The 19,394-nt window shown below is 43.0% G+C and overlaps 1 protein-coding gene across 3 annotated transcripts; it reads left to right on the top strand.

The window, feature by feature from the left end:
* Positions 1–7,200: 7,200 nt before the first annotated feature.
* Positions 7,201–19,321, top strand: top1a (DNA topoisomerase Ia). 3 transcript variants are annotated; one of them, XM_071370873.1, is made up of 22 exons: positions 7,341–7,464; positions 7,905–7,929; positions 8,337–8,440; positions 10,984–11,080; positions 11,356–11,473; positions 11,641–11,678; positions 12,472–12,555; positions 12,849–12,927; positions 13,018–13,112; positions 13,304–13,419; positions 13,540–13,661; positions 13,805–13,927; positions 14,119–14,306; positions 15,070–15,218; positions 15,894–16,033; positions 16,109–16,294; positions 16,454–16,522; positions 16,715–16,829; positions 17,048–17,175; positions 17,461–17,555; positions 17,650–17,799; positions 18,015–19,321. In XM_071370873.1, exons 3-22 carry the CDS (start codon positions 8,371–8,373, stop codon positions 18,115–18,117), a joined length of 2,265 nt encoding a protein of 754 aa, XP_071226974.1. In that variant the 5' UTR covers positions 7,341–7,464; positions 7,905–7,929; positions 8,337–8,370; the 3' UTR covers positions 18,118–19,321. The 3 variants fall into 3 exon arrangements, with proteins under 3 accessions (XP_071226992.1, XP_071226985.1, XP_071226974.1); XM_071370891.1 differs by lacking the exon at positions 8,337–8,440 and having other exon boundaries at positions 7,201–7,464; positions 15,070–15,214; positions 15,890–16,033; XM_071370884.1 differs by lacking the exon at positions 8,337–8,440 and having other exon boundaries at positions 7,201–7,464.
* The last annotated feature ends 73 nt before the right edge of the window (positions 19,322–19,394 follow it).

Genomic DNA, 19,394 nt, shown 5'->3' with positions numbered 1-19,394 from the left:
AAATGATAACGAAATGATAAGCAACATCTGAGTAACTAAGAAAGTCTCTAGTGCGGTCTCTGCCGCCCTCTGGTACCCAGAGGGACCATGACAGTACCCCACCCTAGGAGCGGCTCCAGCCGCGGAGTCCTGACAACCACCACGTAGTCGGCTGAAGTCTCTTACCAGACCCGGATCCAGGATGTCCCGGGCCGGGACCCATACCGCTCCTTGGGATCGTAGCTCTCCCAGTCCACCAGGTACTGCAGGTTCCCTTGGACCCGGCGAGCCTCCAACAGACGCCAGACAGTGTAGCAGAGGAGCAGGTGTGGGGGGAGAGAAGGGACTGGTACTTACCAGCTTGAGACAGGAGACATGGAAGGACGGACAGACCCTCATGGACCTGGGAAGCTGGAGACGATAGGTAACCGGGTTGATGCGACTCAGGATCTTGAAGGGTCCTATGTAGCGAGGAATGTAGCGAGGAGCAAGTTTCCGTGAATCCACCTTTAAGGGAAGACCACGGGTGGACATTCACACCCGTTGACCCGGTCGGAGGAGCCGAAGAGGTCTTTAGTGATGGTTTGCCTGATGTTGATGTCAGGCAGAGGAGCGGAGCAAAGAGGATCGCGCTCTGATCCAGGTGCGACGACATCGTTGAATGAACGCCTCAGCCGATGGCACCCTCACTTCGGCCTCTTGTTCAGGAAACAGGGAGGGGGCGAACCCAAACTGACACTCGAACGGTGACAGTCCAGTGGACGAGTTTGGCAGTGTGTTATGAGCATACTCCGCCCAGACGAGGGACCTGCTCCAGTTACTAGCCTGAGTGGAGACGAAGCAGCGGAGGAACTTCTCTAGCTCCTGGTTGGCCCTCTCAGTTTGCCCATTCGACTGTGGGTGGAACCCCGAGAAGAGACTCACCGATGCCCCCAACAGAGAGCAGAAGGCCTTCCAATACCGTGCGGCGAACTGGGGCCCCCGAACTGAGACAATGTCCTGGGGAAGTCTGTGTAGTCGAAAGACATGGGTAATCATGAGATCAGCTGTCTCCTTCGCTGAAGGCAACTTTGGTAAGACTATGAAATGGGCTGCCTTGGAGAATCGATCGACGACCATCAGGATAGTTGTAAGCCCTTGAGATGGAGGTAGCCCAGTGATAAACACTAGGTGTTAAAGTCAGTTTTCCACTCACCTCCTTTCCTGATTCTCACCAGATTGTAAGCGTTGCGGAGATCCAGTTTGGTGAATAATTGGGCCCCTTGGGCCAACTCCAAGGCAGCGGACATCAGGGGTAGGGGGTAACGATTATTGATCATAATCTGGTTCAGCCCTCTGTAATCGATGCACGGACGCAGGCCTCCATCCTTCTTACCCATGAAGAAGAAGCCTGCACCAGCTGGGGATGTAGAGGGGCAAATTAATCGAGCTTCCAGCAACTCCCGGATGTAATTGTCCATGACCGCTGCTTCAGGGCTCGATAGGGAGTACAGACAGCCCCGGGGAAGTGTGGAGCCGGGTAGGAGTTCTATGGCACAGTCGTATGGACGATGAGGGGGAAGGGTGGCCGCTTGCCTCTTACTGAAGGCCTCCCGGAGGTCGAAGTATTCGGGAGGAAGAGCGGTCTTCAATGGATGCAGGAGGACACGACGACGTTGAAAGTCACTGAGCCCTTCAGTAAGGCCATTCTACTGCCAATGTTCGTCTATGCAGATTGCATGGCTATGTGCTCGATTTTATACACCTGTCAGCAACAGGTGTGGCTGAAATAGCCAAATCCACTCATTTGAAAGTGTGTCCACATAGTTTTGTATATACTGTATAGTGTACTTTATAAAGAAAGGCGCAGATTTGGCATATCATGAACTAAAGCATGTGGTCTCTACTGAGTGGAGGAGTTGTTGGTATTATCTCATGTTGTTCCTCCATCAACGTTGATAATCCTCATAATGAGATTTAGCCACACTGATCTGAGAGGGTCTTAAAACGATTCAAACTCAGAACAGACTTCTCTACTGGTCAATCTGAGAACTGAGGGGAAATATTGTAGAAACACCAATGTTCTAAATGTGAATAATTCATTGACTCTGAATGATTTGCTGACTCAGCAAAAGTGTGTATGATCCACATAATGTACATGCACCACTAAAATGCTTATTTTCACAATGTATTCCAGTGCAGTAGTACCTTGACTACAGTGCAAATAGAGTAATACTCTCAAATATTCCACATTCTTTCAACTTGATCTTGCAAGACATCCTCAACTCTGCCAGCCAAAACTATGAGCCCTGGGAGAGAACTAAGTGGGATGCAAGGGAGTTGGGCTTACTGCAATATTCCTGATGGACAGCAGAGAGCATTATATCAACACACTGTAAAATGTTCAATCCAAAAATAGGCTTATAATATTGACATACCAACTCAGTGGTCTCCACTGTGCACTTTGAATAAATGTTTTAAATGCACTACAGTTTTCCAGTAGGCCTACCAGTTTCATTATATTTGATTGCTCCTGGTAACTGCATTCTCCAGTTCATCCATGTTTCTCCAACTTAAAATGTTGAAGTTGTTCCAAACGTCAAATTTCAAGGTGTTTAAGGTTAAGTTTAGGCATTAACTCAAAATATCTCCAAAAATCTCTTACGGTGAGATATTAAATACGAACGGTTAAGTTAAGGGTTACAATTTGGGAAAGACTTAAAATAAAAAGATCAAAGACAACTTTCTATCGCTGGAATCGACTTCCTCAGACATTGATGGACATCGAATACTGACATGTATCACGGATGATCTGGCTGGTCATGATAGTTCCATCCTATGGACATTCTCTCAGATACTGGTGGTGGACTGCAGTATTTCCACTAGGGCCAGGACAGCATCAATTGATTTATCAAATCACCATCCCATCTCCTATGGGCTCTACACAGTTGCTTCTGCATTTCAAATTGTCACTGCTAAAGAAAGATATGTTGCAGCTATTTATCTATTCAGTTCTAATGCACAAATGAACCTCTATCTGATCAAAATGGCCCTTTGGTGTGTGCTGTTTGGTGCTATGTTGCATAGAATTAGGAATTTGAGTACTAAAATGGACATGAAAGGTCTTATGACAGTAAAGGTCAGCCATTTTGGTCAGGGAGTTGGTAAACCATGGTCAGCCAGTGTGCTGTGATAAGATTGAATTATATCAAATCAAATACTTGTCATATGCACCATATACAGCAGGTGTAGACCTTACCGTGAAATGCTTACTTACAAGCCCTTAACCAACAATGCAGTTCAAGAAATAGAGTTAAGAAAATATTTACAAAATAAATTAAAGTAAAAAAAAAAAAAGTAACACAATAAAATAACAATAAGGAGGCTATATACAGGGAGGACCGGTACCGAGTCAAAGTGCGGGGGTACAGGTTAGTCAAGCTAATTTGTACATGTAGGTAGGGGTAAAGTGACTATGCATAGATAATAAACAGCAAGTAGCAGCAGTGTAAACACAAGTGGGGGGGGGGTCATGGGCCACCGTGTTGAGGATCAGCGTGGCAGATGTTTTGTTGCCTACCCTTACCACCTGGGGGCGGCCCGTCAGGAAGAGGGAGCTGTTTAGTCCCAGGGTCCTTAGCTTAGTGATGAGCTTTGTGGGCACTATGGTGTTGAACGTTGAGCTGTAGTCAATGAAAAGCATTCTCACATAGGTGTTCCTTTTGTCCAGGTGGGAAAGGACAGTGTGGAGTGCAATTGAGATTGCATCATCTGTGGATCTTTTGGGGCGTTTATGCGAATTGGAGTGGGTTTAGGGTTTCCGGGATGATGATGGTGTTTATGTGACCCACGACCAGCCTTTCAAAGCACTTCATGGCTACCGACTTGAGTGCTCATTTAGGCAGGTTACCTTCGCTTTCTTGGGCACCTGGACTTGAAACAGATATTGTGTAAAACAATTAATTTTAAGATTATGCTACCCCGGGTCCTCTCCAAATACTACCGCTGCACCATCGAGCGGTTGACCGGTTGCATCATGGCCTGGTACGGGAATTGCTCCGTCCACAACCGCAAGGCCCTCCAGCGGGTTTTGAAGATTGCCCAGTACATCACTGGGACCGTGCTCCCACCCATCCAGGACATCTACTCGAAATGGTGCCTGAGGGAGGCCCGCAGAATTATCAAGGACCCCACACACCCCAGCCACGAGCTGTTCAATTGCTTACAATCAGGCAGACGGTATCGGAGCTTGAGGTCTGATAACAACAGGCTCAGAGACATTTTCTATCTACAAACCATCAGACTGCTGAACACTTGAACTGGACTGAAAACCTGCTCTTATTCTCCGCACCTTAGCACACATTCACTGACTCATGCACACACCCACACAGACATACACACATCCACATACACACACACACATTCATGCTACACACACATCACGTCTGCTGCTACCAGACTCTTTTTATGATTTCTAAATACTGCACAATTTAAACACTTCAAATCAAATTTTATTTGTCACATACACATGGTTAGCAGATGTTAATGCGAGTGTAGCGAAATGCTTGTGCTTTTAGTTCCGACAATGCAGTAATAACCAATGAGTAATCTAACCTAACAATTTCACAACAACTACCTTATACACACAAGTGTAAAGGGATGAAGAATATGTACATAAAAATATATGAATGTGTGATGGTACAGAACGGCATAGGCAAGGTGCAGTAGATGGTATAGAGTACAGTATATACATATGAGATGAGTAATGTAGGGTATGTAAACATATAAAAGTGGCATTGTTTAAAGTGGCTAGTGATACATGTATTACATAAAGATGGCAAGATGCAGTAGATGGTATAGAGTACAGTATATACATATGAGATGAGTAATGTAGGGTATGTAAACATTATATTAAGTGGCATTGTTTAAAGTGGCTAGTGAAACATTTTTTACATACATTTTTCCATTATTAAAGTGGCTGGAGTTGAGTCAGTATGTTGGCAGCAGCCACTCAATGTTAGTGGTGGCTGTTTAACAGTCTGATGGCCTTGAGATAGAAGCTGTTTTTCAGTCTCTCGGTCCCTGCTTTGATGCACCTGTACTGACCTCGCCTTCTGGGTGATAGCGGGGTGAACAGGCAGTGGCTCAGGTGGTTGTTGTCCTTGATGATCTTTATGGCCTTCCTGTGACATCGGGTGGTGTAGGTGTCCTGGAGGGCAGGTAGTTTGCCCCCGGTGATGCGTTGTGCAGACTACCCTCTGGAGAGCCTTACGGTTGTGGGCGGAGCAGTTGCCGTACCAGGCGGTGATACAGCCCGACAGGATGCTCTCGATTGTGCATCTGTAAAAGTTTGTGAGTGCTTTTGGTGACAAGCCGAATTTCTTCAGCCTCCTGAGGTTGAAGAGGCGCTGCTGCGCCTTCTCCACCACGCTGTCTGTGTGGGTGGACCAATTCAGTTTGTCCGTGATGTGTACGCCGAGGAACTTAAAACGTACTACCCTCTCCACTACTGTCCCGTCGATGTGGATAGGGGGGTGCTCCCTCTGCTGTTTCCTGAAGTCCACGATCATCTCCTTTGTTTTGTTGACGTTGAGTGTGAGGTTATTTTCCTGACACCACACTCCGAGGGCCCTCACCTCCTCCCTGTAGGCCGTCTCGTCGTTGTTGGTAATCAAGCCTACCACTGTAGTGTCGTCTGCAAACTTGATGATTGAGTTGGAGGCGTGCATGGCCACGCAGTCGTGGGTGAACAGGGAGTACAGGAGAGGGCTCAGAACGCACCCTTGTGGGGCCCCAGTGTTGAGGATCAGCGGGGTGGAGATGTTGCCCCCCACCCCCCCTTTCCCAAAACACATGTAAGTATTGGATTATAAATTGTGTGTGCATTCCTGCATTATACTTATGCTAAAATATTTATTCTATTCTACTGAGCCATTTTACTTTATGTTCATATTCTTCTTTGATTATTTGTTATTGTTGTTGCACTATCAAGAATGAACCTGTAAGTAAGTATTTTATTGGACTGTGTATACCATGTATCCCGAACATAAGATTAATTCAACTTTAAACTTGATCTGCACAGTATGTTCATTAGCTAGCAATCAATTGGAATGATTCCAATAATTTCTCAAATTAACTGACAAAATCACAACATTCCATACAAAAAATGCAGTCAATCGACAGCCATACACTGGCTGAAATCGGTTGATGATAAGACTTAGACAAGTGGTAAATGCAATAAATACTGATATTATAAACTGGGTGGTTCGAGCCCTGAATGCTGATTGGCTGAAAGCCGTGGTGTATCAGACTGTATACCACAGGTATGACAAAACGTTTATTTTTACTGTTCTAATTATGTTGGCAACAAGTTTATAATAGCAATAATGCACCTTTTTTGTTTGTGGTCTATAGCCAATATACCATGGCTAAGGGCTGTATCCAGGCACAAACATTGAGACATTTATGGTTTGTTTACATATATACATTAGAGGCTAGTTATACAGAAAATGTGTATAACACCTGTATAAACTGTATTTATAATTATACGACCAGTGTTGTAAAGCACTTAAATAAAAATACTTTAAAGTACTACTTAAGTATTTTTTTGGGGTATCTGTACTTTACTTTACTATTTATATTGTTGAGCACTTTTACTTTTACTTCACTACATTCCTAAAGAAAATAATGTACTTTTTATTCCATACATTTTCCCTGACACTCGTTACATTTTGAATGGCTATCAGAACAGGAAAATGGTTAAATCCATGCACTTATCAAGAGAACACCCCTGGTCATCCCTATTGCCTCTGATCTGGCGGACTCACTAAACACAAATGCTTCCTTTGTAAATTATGTCTGAGTGTTGGAGTGTGCCCCTGGCTATCCTTAAATAAAAATTAAAAAAAATTGTGCCATCTAGTTTTCTTAATATTGGGAATTTGAAATTATTTATTATTTTACCTTTCATACTTAATTAAGTATATTTTAGCAATTACATTTACTTTTGATACTTAAGTATATTTTAAACCAAATTGTTTAAAACTTTTACTCCAATAGTATTTTACTTGGTGACTCACTCTTACTTGAGTAATTTTCTATTAAGGTATCTTTACTTTTACTCAAGTATGACATTTGGGTACTTTTTCCACCACTGAATAGGACAATATTTTAGGTTAACAATAATTATATTACACAATTTCTGATAGCCGTATATATGTACGTATGTTTTGTAGAAACTACGTGGGACCACTGAACGCGTGGGACCGAGAGCACGTTTTGAGGAGGGGGGGGCTAAAAGTGGCCAACTGCTTTTTCCCACCCATTTAAAAAGACACGCGCATGCGCATTTACATACAATTTGGACTTAGTCTGTTACACAACTGTTTCTTTCTTCATTCTGCTCGCATCACATCGTCGGCGGTTTCCTCCAACACGTTTCACACTTTGCTTTTAACAGATTAATAATTGAAAATGAGTGGAGATCGTTCCCACAACGATAGCCAGGTAACATTTGTAAACGTTTGCCGTGTCATTGCGAAAGAGCTTTGTAGGACATTAAACTCGCTTGCTTTTTTATTTGCCTCAGCAGCCAGGCTACACTAACGTTAGCTAGCTAGGTAACTTGGCTAACTAGCCAATCAACAGTGAATATAATTGCAACAAATGTGACAGAAATACGTGTTTTGTCATACTTTCAATATTGTGTTTTTCAGATAATAAAAAGTAAAGTCCATTCAACTAAACTTTGTGGCTAACTGAGGATGGCCAAGGCACTGTGCGTTAGCTCGTTAACCATTTTATCAGACTAGTCTCAATTGCCAACCATCAGCAGGGTTGCTAGCTAGTCGTTAGCGAGCTAGCCAACAAGTTCAAAGTTATCCAGCTAGCAAGCCATCAATCAAGGAACATGGCTAGTTAACCAATCTTTGTTTTACAATTTGCAGATAGACTCCGGCTCTCGGGTCAATGGTAAGTGTAACGTTAATGTGTCAAACAAATGTCACAATGATTTTCTCCTTCAAATTCTGACGTGTCCACACTGGAGTTAGCTAGCTAACGTTTATCTATCTGCTAACATGGGCTAGTTCGCTAGCCAGACATAGCTAGTTTAGCAAAGGGCAGAAATGGCGTCCAGAGACTAAGTCCTCTGCCTCACTCACAAGCGCCTATTGTTCAAATGGGTGGCTCTTTAATAGCTTTTAGACATTTTATAATCACGATCTGATAACAAATTCTTAAAGAATTGGAGGTGTTTTATTGGTATGCCAAATTAGATTTAGTTGTTGGCCGGCTTAAAATGCCACATTCCGAGTCTAAAAGTAAGGGTTTGGGGGTTGAGAACTTAGTCTCTGCGCCATTTTCTTTTTTCTGTCTAGCGGTCTGACTGTAGAAAACATAGCTGAAGTGCAGATGGCTGTGATATGGAGGGGAAACACGCAGGACCGTTTGTATCAAGACACGATTTCCAGCGGCGGAGGAAGTAAAATCATCTGATGGCCCCGTTTTGCTTTTAAACAACATTGTATAGTCTTATCCGAATGTATTATGGATAATTTTGTATCATATAGAAGTTAATTTACATTAGCTAGTTGTAGAGTAAAGTACAATGCGGGATTTTATAACATCCCTGACATATTTGTGGTGCAAGTTTGACAATGCACATTGACTTCCACTACTAACACAATTTTTGATGACTGAATTCATTGATTTGATAGTTTTGTTGGCATGGTCTAAACCACATGGCCACTGAGGCCTAACAAGTTAAACCCCCAGCATTGGTATTTAACAAGTATGAATGGCCTTTTTAAGGTTTCAGAAGCTACAACATGCTTCCCCTCCACTAAGTACACATCTTTTTGTGAAAGATTATTTCTGAACAATTTCAAATAAGGTAATTTCAATTCATTTTTATTTCTCATATGACAGTGTATTTCTTATGGACAAGGACTCCACTCCTAGCCCTTGGGACAGCATGGTTGGCTGCCTCAAAATCCTACAGCTTTGGACAAACTATTCATCTTTCCAGATTAGTTTTGTGTGAATCTGTTTTGAAGTCCAGATAGGGATTGGGCTTTTAACATGCAAGGGAGTGATTGCAGTCCCAATTCAAATATAAAGTTGTCAGAACACTGCATTGAATGCATTTTCTACTGTGGCACATCTCAGAACAGCCTTTCCTGCATCAAAAAATTCCCTGCTCACAGTGATTTTTGAATGAATACTAGGCCTATATCATATTTGGTTTGTGGTTTTGGTTCTCACCCTCACATAGTGTGCTCCTGAAATGGTTGTGTGTGTCATGTTGGTAGAACACGGCACTTGACATGCCATAGTTGTGGTTTCGATTCCCATGGTGGGGCAGTATGGAAATGTGTGCACTCACTACTAAGTTGCTCTGAATAAGAGCGTCTGCTAAATGACTCAAATGTAGTGCGGGCTGTCCATTGTTGGTCAGAACAGCCTATGTCAAGCACAAAACCTGATACCTTGTTAGAACATGGAATACAGGGAGACAATGGAGACTTAGGGGTTAAGAGTTGTCCCTGTATACAAGACATATTTATTCCTTGTTTTGTCTTCCGCAGTAGTGGAGCATGGGGCCCTGAAGTGAAAACAGCCAGTTACCGATTTGCTCTTATTTGTTAGATTTAAGATCTACAAGAAACACTGTAATGATATACCCACTACCTACATCATTACAAGGTATATAGGCAAACGTCAGTCCAAGCTCTGCAAGGGCTTGCCCCAAAGAATCCTCAGGAGAGTTTGTTTATCAATAACACGATACAAATTGTTTAGATTTTATTTCATGGCTCTGAAGAACTATAGCCCGCATTCCTACTGCAGTCCCTAACTAATAGAATCTACCGATGCCAACATATTAATTGAATCTTGCATCTGTGTCCTCTTTGGTTTCAAATGCATTTATTGCCTGCCATAGGTGATGTCAGATCATGAGGAAGGGGAAATCTGTTGGTTATTGGTGTGTCGGCCAGTAGCTTGCTGTGGGGCATAGAACCTTGTGACTGAGTCCCTTATTTTAAAGCCTCACACCTTTCAAAACATGCCTCGATTGCGCTAGGAGAAAGTAATTTAATGTATTGTGTTTCTTTGGCTGTTAACTTTTGTTTGACTGAAGTACCTGTGTTGTATATGTATCAACTAAGGAGAGACGATTGGCATTCATTTAGCTACTATTGCTGCTTGTAGGGGTTTGGTTAAGTGAAAGCAGATGGACTAGGCCTGTTAGAGCTTGCTCCCTCTTTTCATCCATGTTGATACTGTTTCTGAGTAAAAATGAACCTCAACTGTCAATGGGCACTAGGAGGTGCTGTCTTACCATGTATGGCACATCCTCTCATGGCCCTAAGTCTGACCTGATTTTTTTTTAAATTAATTTGTGAAGGGTGTTCTGTTAAGTTTTTGGTCTGTCATGAACAAGGTACCCAAATCCAACTGTGCCTGAAGTTGACTGGAGATGGTCCTATTCTATGTAACCTCTACCAACCAGTAATGTATTCCGGCTGACACGGATGCACATACAATCCGACTGTCAGTATTCAGATTCACACCCAGGTGTTGGATGAGTGTTCTGGCCTAGCACTTCCGCAGCCAAGAGGCACTCTATCTAGTCAGTTATTCAGACATTACAACACTGTCAAATCTTCCCATGTCTTTTTGTGCACATATTTGTATTTTGCGTATATATTTTTTCTCACATTGCCTGTTGGGTATTTCTTTTACTAACCTTTTAGTTTTACCATGGAAACTTGTCTGAACTTGTTTTGTGTGTTTCTTAAGTATAGACTGGAGTATTGTTTACTTATTGTTCCTGGTGCAGTAGATGTTTTCTTTTGTGTTTAGTATTAGCTGTTTTCACCTGCTGGGTTTAGAGAAGGGTTGAAGAAAAGTGGATATATTTACAGAATGTTTCTGTAGCCTAAATGTTTCCTATTCCTTTGGCAATGGTCATTATTTAGCCTTTCCGTCAGTCCGCGTTTGAATAACTTTCTTCTTTTGCAGATTCTCATAAGCATAAAGATAAGTACAAGGATAAAGAACACAAACACAAGGACCACAAGAAGGACCGGGAGCGTGAGAAATCAAAATATGGCAACAGGTATGACTCTCCAGTCTTTTTAAGCAGGGTTACATAGGTGAAACTTAGTGCGTCACTAGGGCAGTAATTGACACCCACACATTTGCTTTGAGCTCTTTAACGTAGCTGTTTGTATGATGATTTGTCTGATAAGCAGGGTGTGTATGAATGAGCGTAGGACCAGCCAGAGACTCCTCATTGTTTTATTGCTATAGTATATCCTCAAATATACACTCTTAGTTGATTTCCTTATTGGTATGTTCAATCTGATGCTGATGTAATCTGTGAAATTCCAGTGACCATAAGGAGTTCTCGGAAAAGAAACACAGAGAAAAGGAGCGAATAAAGCACGAAGATGTCAGCACAGACAGACACAAGGACAAACACAAGGAAAAAGACCACAGGAAGGAGGAGGTGTGCTAATTATCCAACGGAGAGGGATGCATCGCTGCCATTTTGGTTTAGATGTGCCAATCAGTTTGTCCAATATTTGTCCAGTCTCTTCCTCAGTGAAAACCTGAATTTATAGCTCTTAACATTTCAAAAGATGCATGTTTTAACTCTTCGTTGTCATCTTGCAGATCAAGCCGAAGAAGGAAAAAGAGAATGGCTTTGCCAGGTAGGTTTGGTTTATATTGTTAATTTGACATTTGTGATGCTTACAAATGCTGGTTACATGTCTAGGGCCCTATAAAATCAGCAATTGTATTATTAAAAAATAAAAATTCATACTTTTTTTTGCTGCAAAAGTTTGTTTTTCCCCAAATTCAGGTTTTGGTCTCAATCACACTTTTTAAAATGGAACATCCCATGTTGTTTTTCTAAGTCCATAACAATGCTTAAACCACATCTGGAGACCACTTTTGAGGTCTGGAAAAGGCTAAGAAATGTACATTTTTGGATGCAGTTACCCTTTAAGTGCCAGAGATGGTTAGCAATGTTTCTGTAGCGTTTATGTGATTCCAGAGTTTGCTAAATAAATTGCTGCTTGATTGATGCAAGTAATCACGATATCATTCTGCCAGTTAGACAAAGGCTACTTTGTATTTAACATTTAATTGAGAAGGTTTTTGAGAGCCTTTCATCTCGACCAGAAGGTTATTATTAGCATCATTGCTAACGTCTACACAGTGTAGACATGTGCACGGGGGCATTCCTGTGCTGTTGCAGGAAAATACTAATCAGATTTTGTTCATGTGTTATGATTAACTTGGAGAAATTAATGCATTTTCTATAGTTCAATACATTAAGTTGATTTCCTACTCATTTCAATCAGTTTTTGAATATTGTTAAATTCCGTTATAATGTCTACATTCCGTGCGCGTTTTCCACAACAGATTTTATAGGACCCTCCATATTTGATTTCAAATGCACAATGAATGTACCGGTAAATGTTTGAATTCTATCACCAGCCCTCATCGCATTAAGACGGAGCCGGACAATGATCACTTCTACCACTCTCCCAAGTCCCTGAAAAGACAGCGTGACAATGACGAGTGAGTAGATCTGTACTTAACTCTGTCAACTGGCCCATTTCTTCCTTAGTGTTTGGCCCTGTTACATTTGTATGATAAAAATGTTGGCTGTAGTTGCCATGTTTAGACCAACCCCATCTGGTTTTTCCTCGTTCTGTTGGGAAATGACAATGTTTGGTCATTGTTGGCTTTGCAAGAAGCACACAGCTGCCTTTCGGTATGACTGTAGTTTGGTGTAGAGAAGACAAGATAGTTGTTGAATCTACCATTAGTCAGGCCTCCTTATAAGGTGTTTTTTAAATTATTTTTTTTAGAACTGAATTCAAGCCCCAAAAAATTAAAATTGAAAATGACAGAGTGGACAAGAAAGCAAAGAAGAGGAAACAAGATGAGGTACGTGGAAATCTTTGGATTTTATATTGGATATATTTCAGTGATCCGTTGCGAGAAAGGATACTCATGCGTTCTTTGTTTCTTGTAAAGGACATCAAGCCCAAAAAGACACAAAAAAACAAGAAAGGGGAAGTTGCTGACGGGAAAAAGAAAGCAAAGAAGGAGCCTGAGGAGAAGTGGAAATGGTGAGTGTCATAGTTGCCCTCCAGCTGTGTTGCTGCACAGAGCTTTTGTGAAGGCACACTGACTGCCTCGTTATGGAATGCTCATTATGGTGATGGATAAAATATGGATGTTCTTTGTATCTCTGTTGGACAAAGGATTTAGTTTGTGCATCAACCATCACTTCACGTTGTTGTATCCTGTTGGACTACAGGTGGGAAGAGGAGAGGGCAACTGACGGTTCCAAATGGAGGTTTCTGGAACATAAAGGCCCAGTCATGGCAGCACCTTACGAAACTCTTCCCAGCAAAGTCCGATTTTTCTATGATGGTAAGATTAATACTCAAGTGCTGCTATTTCTATGACACTCGGTCCATTTATGAGTGGGCTTTGCTGAGTGGAAGTGGAGTGTTTGGCTGGTTGAACAAGTCTGTTGAAATCCCTCTGTAGGGAAGCAGATGAAGCTCGGCCCAGAGGCTGAGGAGGTGGCCACCTTCTTTGCCAAAATGCTGGACCATGAGTACACTACCAAGGATGCCTTCCGGAAAAACTTCTTCAAAGACTGGAGAAAGGTAGTGAATGTTTAAGGCTGTATACCTGGAGTTTGCAATTGCATTGCTTAGATTTCTTTCATATTTTTAGGAATGGTGATTTGGAACAGTAATTCCATACACACATGATCATGACTTGTCTACCTTTGTTCCCTCTTCTACAGGAAATGACCTCGGAGGAGAAGTCTAAGATCACAGACCTGAAGAAGTGTAACTTCAATGAAATGGGGGAATACTTCAAGGCTCAATCTGAGGCCAGAAAGGCCATGACTAAAGATGATAAACTGGTGAGCAAGAACAATACTTTGTGCTTTTTCTTACATTTGTCCTTTTTTATAACCTCGTTCAGACCACGACTGTCCAGTGAAGTTCTACATGAGGCAGTGGAGGTAATACCTTGAATCTTCAGGCTGGTCCGGTGTTCCAACAACTGTACCCAGATCTAACTAGTTTGTCTCTGGTTCTCTGCTTCTTGTAGAAAATCAAAGTGGAGAATGAACGCCTCCTACAGGAGTATGGCTTCTGCATCATGGACAACCACAAGGAGCGCATTGCTAACTTTCGCATTGAGCCCCCGGGCCTGTTCCGTGGCCGAGGAGACCACCCCAAGATGGGCATGCTGAAACGCCGCATCCGCCCTGAGGACATCATCATAAACTGCAGCAAGTGAGTGACAGGGTCCTGGGTAGGGGTGCAACGGTTACATGTATTCGTACCAAACCGTTTGGTATGGGGACCTCAATCCGGTCCACACTGTGAACCTAAATGAATACATAAAAAAAAAAAACTAGGCCATAAGGCTATGCCTCTTTAGTAAATCTGAGCTGAGAACATTTCAGGCTATTCTGTTAAAACGACTAGTGCCTATGTGCACATTGTAATCGGAATTCTTGTCTTAATTGGCACGTTTTGTAAGGCGCACCTGGGAACTAGTTCTGTACGATGGCGGGTGGTGGCGTCCATGAACTAGGAGTCTCAATCATTTAAATCTCCAGTTTGGGAACATTTTGGCTTCCCAGTAGATTACGAGAGTACCCTATGCAGCTGCCAACACCTCAAACATGTTGACACATTTACTCCGACATCACCCCAGTTTTCCTACCACCGGAGCAAGACGGAAACGCAATAAAACGCCACTTAGTATCCGCTCTGCATTCAAGCAGCCCATCGAGCGTTGGGCCAGTAACCGGAAGGTATCCACCTTTCCCTTTCCACAGCTGATTACAAACCGTGGGTGAACCATTACACTCATAGTCCTGGGTGCAGGTGGCAATATGAACATAATGAAAAGGCTTACAAAATTTTCTACAGCGCTTTCCCCTTCTCTTGATTATATTAACCGATGGACTGCTTGTTTGGACCAGATTAGTGTGTGTATGTCTGGGTACCTGCTCTGACTCAGCCACTCTATTCTTTCTCTCTCACACAGGGACTCCAAGCACCCCAAGCCTCCCCCTGGTACCAAATGGAAGGAGTTGCGTCATGACAACAAGGTGACCTGGCTGGTGTCGTGGACAGAGAACATCCAAGGCTCTATCAAGTATATCATGCTGAATCCCAGCTCAAGAATCAAGGCAGGTTCATCTTTATTATGGCTCATGGTGGTTGCAGTGATGGTGGGGGCGAGTGACGTCTTGTATTGTTAGCTTTTAATGAAGTCTCTTGAGACGACAAAGTCTGCAATCCTATTCAACATTTCTCAATTAATAAAACATTTTTTTATCCTGTCTCGCCAATTTCGAAGTATCCAATCGCTGCAACTCCCGCGCGGACTCGAGAGGCGAAGGTCGAGAGCCGTACGTCCTCAAACCCAACCAGGCCGCACTGCTTATTGACACAATGTCCACTTAACCCAGAAGCCAGCCACACCAATGTGTTGGCGGAAACACTGTGCACTTTGGCGACCGTTTCATCGTTCACTGCGCCCGGCGCGCCACAGGAGCCGCTAGTGCGCGATGGGACAAGAACATCCCTGCTGGCCAAACCCTCCCCTAACCCGGACGACGCTGGGCCAATTGTGCGCCACCCCATGGGTATCCCGGTCGCGGCCGGCTGGGACAGAGCCTGGACTCGAACCCCGAATCTCTAGTGGCCCAGCTAGCACTACAATGCAGTGCTTTAGACCACTGCGCTACTCGGGAGACCCAACCTTTCACAATTCTGTTTATTTTTTAAACATATTTGTTCATTGTTGTGCCCCATGTATCTTCCCCCTGGTTGCTGTAATGGTGGTGTGTGTTGATCTGCAGGGAGAGAAGGACTGGCAGAAGTATGAGACAGCCCGAAATCTGAAGAAGTGTGTGGACCGGTTAAGGAACCAGTACCGCGAGGACTGGAAGTCCAAAGAGATGAGGATCCGACAGAGAGCCGTGGCACTCTACTTCATCGATAAGGTGAGACTGCTGCCACACACACACACACAGCTCCAAGTTTGGTTGTAACATGTTCCCTGTGGTGTTGTGCACCAGCTGGCTCTGAGAGCAGGTAATGAGAAGGAGGAAGGGGAGTCTGCGGACACAGTGGGCTGCTGCTCCCTCAGAGTGGAACACATCAACCTGTACCCCGAGAAGGACGGCCAGGAGTTTGTGGTGGAGTTTGACTTCCTGGGTAAAGACTCCATCCGCTACTACAACAAAGTCCCTGTGGAGAAGAGGGTAAGGCCTTGAAGAATTGACATTTGGTTCACCAGAACATTTTCTATGTCCTTTTTCACTCAAGTTGAACTACAATGGTTTCCAGATTACTCTCACTTCAGAGAAACTCTCACCTTGTTATTCTTATGAGTTGTAAATATTCTGTCCTCCCTTTCTTAGGTATTCAAGAACCTGCAGCTGTTCATGGAAAACAAGCAGCCAGAGGATGACCTCTTTGACCGGCTCAATGTAAGAACAAAAAAATACTTTCAATTCACGTTACTTGTGAATTGCAGTGTATTAGTCATGTCACTGGACCTTGTGAGGGAAAATGAATACACTGTTTGACGTGTGGGAATTGGATATCCTCTTGTAATTCTGCGTCTCTTGCCATCAGTCATATTTAATGGTGGCATTCCTCTCTATCCTTCATCTCTCCAGACCTCCATTCTGAACAAGCACCTTCAGGAGCTGATGGACGGGCTGACGGCCAAAGTGTTTCGTACCTACAACGCCTCCATCACTCTGCAGCAGCAGCTGAAGGAGCTCACCAGCCGTAAGTCCTCACGGTCATGAAGCCCCACCCAGAGACAGAGGGTCTAAGAATGCACAACCTACCCAAAACACATTTATCTCATATTCTGGTTCGGTATGATCAGAGGTGGGAACTGGGAGGAGCTGTTGTAGATAGTTGTGTGCAGGTGGTCACTTGTAATATGGTGTAAAGTCTATAGCAAGAGTCATAGTAATGTCCATTTTCTCCCTTACTTGTAGCGGATGAGAACCTTCCAGCCAAGATCTTGTCATACAACAGGGCCAATAGAGCTGTGGCCATCCTGTGTAACCATCAGAGGGCCCTGCCCAAGACCTTTGAGAAGTCCATGCAGAATCTCCAGACTAAAGTGAGTCACAGGGAGGACACACGGCCAGTTGACCTGACAGATGAGACGGCTCTTTGCTGATGGGAGAAAAGGAAACAAAATACTATTGCTATGATTTGGGATTTTGTTTGGGGTTTATTTGTGAGTTTATTTGTATTTGTGAGTTATGTTTGTCTGCTGGATGCATACTCTTGGTTATTTTGGGAATACTTGGCTCGGTAATGTCTCTTAATAGCTGCATAGTAAGAATCCAGCTATACTTGGCCGTAGTTTCAAGATTATTGACGTTGATAATATTTCTACCAGATTGATGCAAAGAAAGACCAGCTGTCTGACGCAAAGCGGGATGTGAAGAGCGCCAAGGCTGACCTCAAAGTACGGAGAGACGAGAAGTCCAAAAAGTAAGTATGTGGATATGATTGGCTTGTTGAGGCATCCACTGGTACTTGTACGCTGGGATGTAGAAGTAGCTGATTCTTTCCCTTACTCCCCCAGAGCTGTGGAGACCAAGAAGAAGGCTGTGGAGAGGCTAGAGGAGCAGCTGATGAAGCTAGAGGTGCAGGCGACGGACCGTGAGGAGAACAAGCAGATCGCTCTGGGCACCTCCAAACTCAACTACTTGGATCCACGCATCTCTGTGGCCTGGTGAGACATGACCACGAACATGTTGACAATCATGCACAACATCTTGCTTTCTCCATTGCTTGTCCCTTGGCCCACACAATCAGTTGCTCAGGATATGTGGCACATGTGGCTGTCTTTTGATTAGTTAAAAGTAGTGAGTGAGTTGAGGGTTTTAGTTTCGAGTGTCTAAACTCCTGGAGGGTTTATCATTCTAATATCCTCCTGCTGTCTCCTAGGTGTAAGAAGTGGGGTATCCCTATCGAGAAGATCTACAACAAAACTCAGCGTGAAAAGTTTGCCTGGGCTATCGACATGGCAGAGGATGACTATGAATTTTAAATCCTGTTTGCGGTTTTATAATTGTGATTTCTATTGTAATTTTATTGGATACTTGTTTTTAGCTTAACCGATTATACAGAATGGCCAGCCTGACAAGGAAATTATAGAATGAGTGTACACTCAACAAGCATGGTGAGGTTGAATGTCAGGGGTCAGGACGTATAGGCCATTACAGATGAGCTGGAGGGAGGGGGGGCAAGGTGGGTTAGGCTGAGGTCTGGTCGGACGTCAGATTCAAGGGCAGAACTATACCCATACCCAAAGGCGGTGCGGTAATCTCTGATTGGATGAGAACCAGTGGATTGCCTTTTGGCTCTCTTCCTCTTCAGCCACATGCACGACTTAAAGGTGTCTGAACTTTGAACTCTGGGGTCCTATTGCTACTGTATTCAACAAAAAATGACTGCTTTGTGTATTAGATTTTATTATTATTTTGTTCACTTGGTCTGTATTTTTAGCCCTCCCATGTATTATTAATGGATTCTATATTTTAATAGAGAGAACAGTTAAATCAAATGAAATCCTGAAGTACACCCATGCGCCTTTGAGGAAATTACATGTGATCTCTAGGTATGAGTTGTAGGGGGGATAAAGACCATGAAAGCTGTGTTTTGGTGAGTGTGATGTTTTAAACTGGACTATGTTGATTGTGTACCATAAAGAGGATGCGTTGACACGGAAGGGAAAATGCTACACATGTCAATATTTACATATGCAGGTAGGATGTGATTAATTTGTTTTACAGTATCTATCAGGGACTGATTTTCAATGTAAATGTGAACCAATCATTTAATTTTTCTCCCCTTGCGTTGCCAGCATCCTCTGGATCTTTCTGCATAGTCTATCTGGTTTTAACTTTATAATTTCTAATGATTGTTTGAGTGGAAAACAACTCCCTTATCTGTTACTTGAAAAAAATTGTTTTGCTATTTTAATTTAGTTCATTGAAAATATATTTTTCTTCCAGAAGGGTATGTGAGGGATATCAACTTTGCCAAAAAAAAAAAAATACCAATCTGTTACAGTTTAGGCAGTTATTTCTTAAATTGTGTTAAAGACTGAGGATGAAGAACATTAACAGGAGTTTCAATGTGAATTTTATTCCACTCACTAGTGTTTTTCAACCTCTTCTGTCATAGCCTCCAATCATGTTCTTGTTTTATGCTCATTGTAGGTTGAAAATGAATAAAACCCCTCAACTCCACACTTGGTCTATTTTGTGTTATTGCTGCACTTGACTGATAGGCCTTGCACCAAGTGGATAGTTTTTTTTTTTC

The sequence above is a fragment of the Salvelinus alpinus genome, chromosome 2, assembly GCF_045679555.1.
Source record: "Salvelinus alpinus chromosome 2, SLU_Salpinus.1, whole genome shotgun sequence".
Classification (NCBI taxonomy): Eukaryota; Metazoa; Chordata; class Actinopteri; order Salmoniformes; family Salmonidae; genus Salvelinus; species Salvelinus alpinus.
This window is presented reverse-complemented; position numbering and strand designations above follow the sequence as displayed.

Coding starts and splice junctions, on each gene's coding strand:
- top1a (XM_071370873.1), top strand. CDS start 8,371: ATGGCTGTGATATGGAGGGGAAACACGCAGGACCGTTTGTATCAAGAC. Junction 16,830..17,047: donor GCTGAAGGAGCTCACCAGCC/GTAAGTCCTCAC, acceptor CCTTACTTGTAG/CGGATGAGAACCTTCCAGCC. Junction 17,800..18,014: donor CCACGCATCTCTGTGGCCTG/GTGAGACATGAC, acceptor GCTGTCTCCTAG/GTGTAAGAAGTGGGGTATCC.